The sequence below is a fragment of the Hesperophylax consimilis genome, chromosome 17 (genome assembly GCF_061612785.1).
Source record: "Hesperophylax consimilis isolate HC1 chromosome 17, BYU_Hcon_1.0, whole genome shotgun sequence".
NCBI lineage: Eukaryota > Metazoa > Arthropoda > Insecta > Trichoptera > Limnephilidae > Hesperophylax > Hesperophylax consimilis.
Genome location: NC_142852.1, coordinates 28,943,324 through 28,951,309, shown reverse-complemented (window position 1 = coordinate 28,951,309; position 7,986 = coordinate 28,943,324). Strand labels below are relative to the sequence as shown.

General features: G+C 32.9%; 1 protein-coding gene across 1 annotated transcript; it reads right to left on the bottom strand.

Moving 5' to 3' along the window:
• Positions 1-1,394: 1,394 nt before the first annotated feature.
• On the bottom strand, positions 1,395-6,949 carry LOC149416381 (uncharacterized). The gene is made up of 6 exons (XM_089641979.1): positions 6,703-6,949; positions 6,539-6,595; positions 5,756-5,833; positions 5,588-5,662; positions 4,821-4,986; positions 1,395-1,489 (listed from the first exon to the last, which is right to left on the bottom strand). The coding sequence occupies exons 1-6, from the start codon at positions 6,817-6,819 to the stop codon at positions 1,395-1,397; spliced, it is 588 nt and encodes a 195-aa protein (XP_089498105.1). The 5' UTR covers positions 6,820-6,949.
• Between the last annotated feature and the right edge of the window lie 1,037 nt (positions 6,950-7,986).

The window sequence follows — 7,986 nt, the reverse complement described above, 5'->3', positions numbered from 1 at the left end:
TGTAACCATCATCGAGGATTCCTGCAGAATCAGTCTCAAGTTACAACCAGTCTTGTGTTCTGAACGTAACTTTTAAATTATAGTTGCGAACTTGTTGACGCAATTCAAGGGAAACCATTCTCACGTTCCAAATGAAATAATAAATATCTAGTTGACACATTTGTGAATAATGATTTTCGAAAAATTCTTTTCAGGTGTGGATATAAATGAAAAATTTAAGAAATCGGTAAGTACTTGGTTAAATGAGGTTATAATTATATATCAAGGAATTTGAACCCCCACCCATCTTTAAAATGTATGTGCGGCCCACGAGAGATACAACAAACATCCAAATAAAACCTCATGGAAGTTATAAGCATATTAAAAAAAGCACATTGCATTAAAACTTTAGGATTTTGATGGGAACCATTAAAAATTTCAATTCAATTGCGATGTTGAAAATTTTATTTGTCCACTTAGTTTAGCGAATACACAAATTACATCGACATTTTTCATAGCTAATTCTATATTTTAAAACGTACCTTAACGATTTTTTCGAGTCAAAATATTGTTTCTAAAGGTTTTTGATTATGTTTATATTTGTTTAAGGCCCCGTAGTAAGCGTTCAAAGATGGTTTGAAAGGGAGATATGAAAATACGAATGTTAGAGGGAGTGCGCTAATAATAAAAAAAACGATAATATTTAATGTGTGAAATAGAACAAAAATCTGTCGAGAAATGCTTTAGTTGCATTTAAAGATACGCAGTAAATATAAATAAATGAAATTAATTGCTTTTTGGTCACTTTATCGAAAAAAAATATTGTCTTTCCTTTTTCGGTACCTCCGTAACATCTTCAGGACAGTTATAAAAATTATGCAATTAAAAACAGAAGTACTCATATATGTGGGGTTATAATGCAAAACTGACTATTTACAAAAAGTGAACTTTTCAGGAGAGGCAAAAAATTGTACCGACTCTCACAAGCATAATACTCAATTTTTTTTTTTTAAATAATAACTAAAAATATTTTAAACCACTTCTGTGATTTATAGACTCCGGGGACAATGAGTAATATTTTAAATTAATATTTGAAAATTATTTTTTTTCCAAACATGACTATTTCCTGCAAATAGTGCGTTTTGAAGTAAAACAATGTGTATGGAGAAATATGCGTTTTTGATTTATTTAAACTAAAATAATAAAAACAAGACATTTTTTGGAACAAGTATATAAAAAAAGTAAGAAACAATAAAAGGTAATAGATTTTCAAGATGTGGCACATCTGCCCAGTTGATGGACTCTGTAATGCTGTCCGAAACGTTGGCCAAAGAAGGAGAAATCCCTACACGGCATAATAACTTAAAAACCTAAATATGAATATACTTTTGGCAGTGAAAATCTCAAATCATGCTTCATGGTCTGAGAATGTTGTCTTCCTGTGCTTCAATAATTTCAATAACTATGTCCCCTTCATTCAAAGTGTCGATCTCATTAGAAGTTTGGATACCTGAACATAAAAAAAAGATTAGCAACAGAACTAAGCTGCTGAATGATATCTTACAAGTATAATACTTCATATATATGTACATAATAGTTATTGTTATTGAAAAGGTATTTATAGGCATCAATCTGAGATCATATAACATTTAACATTATTTTAAAACGACCAAACAAAACAACTTACATCCAGCTTTCTCCGAGTGCATTTATTCAGGCCCACCTGAAATACGCGAATGTAACGTAATATCGCTATCCAATACGTCCGCGTCCATCAGAAGAATGTCTTCAATGTCCTTCTCACTTAGCGAATTCATTTTATTCGAGTATATCTTCGAAAATCCACAAAAACAAGACAAAACCACCAACACAACTTGCAGCTGTCAAACGATTTTGAGGTTATAACAATAATAAACAAAATAGTGCGTTTTGCAGAAAAAAAATGTTGCCGCTCTAATATTTGTATAGGAAATAGTCCACTTTGCAATAACATGGAAATTAGTCACTTTTGCAGAAAAAGGTACTTCTTTTTTAGCTGGAAATAGGTAGTTTTGCAGAAAAAGGTGATTTTCAAGTTGAAAAATGAGGAGGATTTCTTCATTTAATCGTAAAAATAATGATGCCATTCGATTCCTCGGCCTCGAATTAGTCTGACTGCATATATAACTCAATTTCGCCCATTTTGTAAATAGTCAGTTTTGCATTATAACCCCACATATATACACATATTATCAATAAAGAAAGAGACAGTCTATCAGAGTGGGAGAGTGCGTCAGTTGTTTGAGAGGTGGTGGAGGGAAGCGTGGGATAAGCGAAGTAATGGGGAAAATACTTAAAATTGGGCTGACAGGTAAATTTAATTGGTTATTAATGATTTCAAACTTTTAATTTATTGATTTTTTTATTTCCAAAGATTCTAAATTGTTTAGTCTTAAAACTATTCAATTTTTATGTAGGACTTTAATTCCTGTATCACGGTTATATGTATGGTCATAATTCATTAATTAAATGTTCCGTGAACTTCAAAGTTCGCAATATATATGTGTACTTCTGTATTTAATAGCAAAATTTTTATAACAGTCCTGATGATGGTACAGAGGTATCGAAACCGGTAGACAATAAAATTTATCAAGAGTGACATAACCAAGTATTTTCATTTCATTTATTTAAAATGTCAAGTAACAATGTGTGCCTCGTTTGAAAAAAAAACCGTATGTATAAAATATAACATATTAAATAACAGAACAAAACGTGTGTTTAATAATTTTCGGAGCTTACTTTGTGATTTTTTTTTCTACCGAGGGAATTTTATATAATTTACGTTTCGGCGTAAAAAATGTTTAGATATTATCTTAAAAAATAACGTATATATTTTTTGGAACTTAAACACCTAAAGAATTAACAAGAAACTTGTTATAAATCGGTAAAAATTGGGTATGCAGGGGATTTATGCAATTACAAAGTAAATTCAACCCCTGTTTATTACTACCCTTTGTGTAAAAAAATGTTCTTTATATTAAAGCCCCGTGGGCCTTTTTGCCAAGGAATGGGAAAAGGTGATGGGGTAGTGTAACAGTGACTGTCCTCATAGAATCCACGCCCAATGTCCACCAGGGACAGACACTGTTCTCTATGTGGTTAAATAGATTAGTTAGTAGGCAAGTTTTGCCAAAATAGTAATCTATTTGCTGGAATTACTTTACCCAGTTTGGTCAAAATGGAATTTTTCTTGTCCTCACTAATTCCGCGGGGAGCAACGTAAGGAACAGGCTCCGGTACATTTAATAGGGACGCTTTCGTTAAGAAATTCATTACAAATTCTGTAGCGTCACTAGCGTAAGAAATATTATAAATTAGTGATTTAAGCCCTCTAATAGCTTTTATTCTTATGATGTCCTTCACACAAGGCATTCGTTGGTTAAATTTTTTGTTGCTAATTTTGCAACCAGAGAAAAGGTCTTTCCAATTGTAAAAATCTGCGAATTTCATCTCTTTTGTGGAGACATTTCCTGAATTTGCCTTTGACACGGCTTCTTGGAAGTCACTAAAATCGTACGTATTTTCTTGTTCCTTTAACGTTTTTTCCACGGAATGATGAAAGCTGTTTGCCGACATAAAAGTATGCCCTGACTCGAAGTACTTTAAAGTGATTACTTGCGCCGATATTTGATGTGAATTGATTATGTATACTAAGAATGAAAACAGGGTCCAATTCTTATTTTGAGCTGCATAATTGTCCAGCCAAATTGTGATATGTTTGGCATCGCGATTAGCTAAAAGAAAAGCATAGAATGTACTGATGAGTTCTTCGTCACTTCTCCCTGACGTTGCTTCATGCCAGATCGCAGCAAATGGCTTGAATTTTTTCTGGTTATTCCCCACGGGAACAAAGCTCTCATGGTACGCTATGATTCGTTGCGTGGACAGCACCGTTTTGAATGCATCAATCCTTGGCAACATAATGATCTTCTGCAGATCAGCCGAAACACAAAGTGCATCTGAATGTGAGGCTTCCTCGTCTTTTTTATAAGCTTCGCGAGAGTCAGACGACTTTTTAATGTGTATTTGGTAATCAACACACACATCGCAGTTCTCGGAATTAGTTTGAACGTGTTCTGAATCGTGATGCCTGAAGTGTTCACACTGTTCACATATCTCGTGCCCCGACTTTGTGAGGCGGATATTATCATTCTTGACAGCATTACGGTATGCTTCGTATGAACACTTAAATAGTGGATTATTTACCATGAAATCGTTGTGCATCAACCTAACTGTCACATCACTAGGTAAATATTTAACGAAGGGGGCATGTTCTCGCCTTAAATAATGTGATGTTGGTTGAAAGGATTCAATATGATCAGCAATAAATGTTGTATTTATTTTATTAACAGACGGCTTTTTTCCTCGTCTGTCTTCAAATGGTTCCGTGGAATCTTTGTTTCTTCTTTTTTGTATTTTATATATAACGGAGTCATTCTTTCCATGGAACCCCAGAGTAGTTAGGAAAAAGAATTTGCAAACTAGTTGCTTGATGTTTTCTTCGTTCGGAAGAAAATATTTTGTTGTAAGAGCTTTACTTGCCTCTAAGGTGATTGATTTCTTGGTTTTTAGACATTTAGTATTCTCCGACATAAATGAATGTTGTTCTGACCAGGACATGTTAACAAACTGATCGTGAATTGCTTTTCTTCTAGTCTCAACAATTTTCGATAGACAATTCTTTTTGCAAATTTTCACCGTGCATGGTACACGCAGGGGATGTTTAAGAATTTTCTTTTGTTTTGCGAGAAATTTTTTATCACTTGCGGACAATGTTTTAATTTTCCTTTTCCTTTCCGTACCTCGTTTTGTAAAAGATAATACTGGAGGAGTAGCAGCCCTCCCAGCTATAACTTCCTCCGAGGTAGATGCACATGGAAGTACGTTTTCTTCAAATAACTCTTTAATTTTCATGTTCTCCGCAGTTATGAAGTTCCGTTTGGATTCTCCATCATTACTCGCTGATTTCTGCAATAAAAAAATGAATTAGTTTAAATTTCTACAACTAGAGAAGATAAAGGAAAATTTTGGTCCTAAATTAAGTACAATAATTGAAGCATTGAGTAGAAAAAAGGAATAATCGCTAAAATTGCTTTCTGAGATAATCGCTCTCAATCGCAAGTTTTTAGCTAATAAAACAGGGAACAGTGTATCGTTTGAGCTAACAGAGAACACGGTGAAGGAAATATTCATTTTAAAGACTGGCAATTTCTAGAATCGCCACACCTACAGGGAACCTGCCAGTGCATCTCGAAAATTCTAATAGGAATTTTATTCTGTCTCGAGCGCTTGGAGTGCAACACGTATATATGTTTGTGATCGCCGAAACATTTTGATAAAACCCTTTGTAATATTTTTGTGTTGAATAATGTTAACCTTATGAAAAATATGATCGTTTCATTTAAAATGCATACTTAGCAGTAAGCATTATTCTCCCGCGATATTAATAATCACTTGACATAGCATCTGCGATAAGGCGCTAGCCCGATAATTCTACCACAATACTTTAATTGGGTGCGTTAAAAATAACAATTGCATGTTAAATGTTTTACAAATAAAGAAAATATACCATTGTTTTGTCAAAGTATATTTCTTCCGCAGTTTCAGGAATTGGTTCTTCACAAATCGTGTGCTCACGTAATATCTGTAAAAAATTATACATTGAATTATTTTAATGTGTTTTCATATAAGTGTTAATGTTGGTATTTTAAACCTTTAACCAATTACAATAACGTACCATTGTTTTGTCATAGAATATCATTTCTTGTCTGGTTTCTGGCATTGGTTCTTCAATGTTCCCTTGCTGGTGTAACATCTGTCAAAAATAAATACATTGAATTAATTCATGCTGTTTCCATGTCTATAAGTAAAGTATAAAATTCAAAACATTTACAAATAAACATGACCGGTGAATATACAGAAAATAGTGACACTATGTATCAGTTAGATAAAAAAAATTGCTAATTTGACGTCTTTTCATCACGCTAAGTTTTGACATAATAATATTAAAACAGTTATTTAATCTAGTTTTTATTTCTTGATTAGAACCTTTTTTAAAATTATCGGATGAAATTTTGGGTTAAATAAGAGCAGAAAAAAACTAACCTCAAAACATTCGCATCAGTAACAAATGCCACCAAATCAATTTTCCATTTTAAATACTTATTTCTTATTATTATCTAACTCAGAGATGGGCATTACCAAGCTTAAACCAGTCTTGTGTTTTGAATGCGATTTGCGGATTCATCTGAATACGCAATTCAACGGAAACCATTCTCGCGTTCAGAGTGCTGTTAAAAAATTTGCAGTTAATAGGTATAGTCATTTGGTCACGAATTTTCCATTTTTTTATCCGAAGAATTATTTTCAGATGTGATACTAAGATCTGAGTGCAACCCGCGGTTAATAGTAAACACATCCAAATGGCCACTGACGGCAAAACGGTTTCTCGCTCCTGATCTAACTACTACAGACTGTTTTTTTCTATATTAGATACCCGTGTATTTATCAGACAACCTACCATCATTGTATTTTCATACCACGTGTCTTCCATAGATTTGGGTATTGGTTCTTCATGCTGGTATAACATATGTAAAAAAATAATACATTGAATTAATTTACTGTATTTTCATTTCCATAAGTAAAGTTTGAATCTTAAAATTGTCCAAAATAAAGAAGACGTACCATTCTTTCGTTAGAGCACATTTTTGTGAAGCGGATATTTTGATTTTTCACGATGTTCCGGTACGCTTCATACGAGCACTTCAATAGTGGATTTTTTACCATTAAATCATTGTGCATCTTCCTCACCGTCACATTACTGGGTAAATATTTAATAACAGGGGCATGTTCCGGCCAGTAGTAATGTGATGTAGTTGGATGAAAGGATTCAATATGATCAGTAATTAATGTTGTATTAATTTTATTAACAGATGGTTTTTTTCCTCGTCTGTCTTCAAATGGTTCCGTGGAATCTTTGTTTCTTCTTTTTTGTATTTTATATATAACGGAGTCATTCTTTCCATGGAACCCCAGAGTAGTTAAGAAAAAGAATTTGCAAACTAGTTGCTTGATGTTTTCTTCGTTCGGAAGAAAATATTTTGTTGTAAGAGCTTTCCATGCCTCTAAGGTGATTGATTTCTTGGTTTTTAGACATTTAGTATTCTCCGACATAAATGAATGTTGTTCTGACCAGGACATGTTAACAAACTGATTGTGAATTGCTTTTCTTCTAGTCTCAACAATTTTCGATATACAATTCTTTTTGGAAATTTTCACCGTGCAGGGTAAACGTAGAGGATGTTTAAGAATTTTCTTTTGTTTTGCCAGAGATTTTTTATCACTTGCCGACAGTGTTTTAATTTTCCTTTTCCTTTCCGTACCTCGTTTTGTAAAAGACAATACTGGAGGAGTAGCAGCCCTCCCAACTATAACTTCCTCCCAGGTAGAAGCACATGGATTTACATTTTCTTCAAATATATCTTTAATTTTTATGTCCCCCACAGTTGTAAAGTTTCGTTTGGATTCTCCATCATTACTCGCCGATTTCTGCAATACAAAATGAATTAATTTAAATTTCTACAGCCAGGGAAAATAAATGGATATAATGTATAAATAATCACAATTGAACCATTGTGTAGAAAGATTACATAACGATAATCGATATCTAATAACAATTGATCAGCCCCCTCATACATAATATCTATTTGATATAAAATATTTTTAATTTATCGGCCAACAGCGAGACCGAAAAACATCGCTTCATAAGGAATAGATATGAACCTAACCACACAACTTGATTGTTAATCAGCGAAGATAAAGGAATATAATTAAAAATAAATATTAAATTTTTACAAATAAAGAAAAAATACCATTGTTTTGTCATGTATTTTTTCTATGGTTTTAGGTACTGGATCTTCACAAATCCCATGCTCACATAATATATTTAAAAAAATAATTCATTGAATT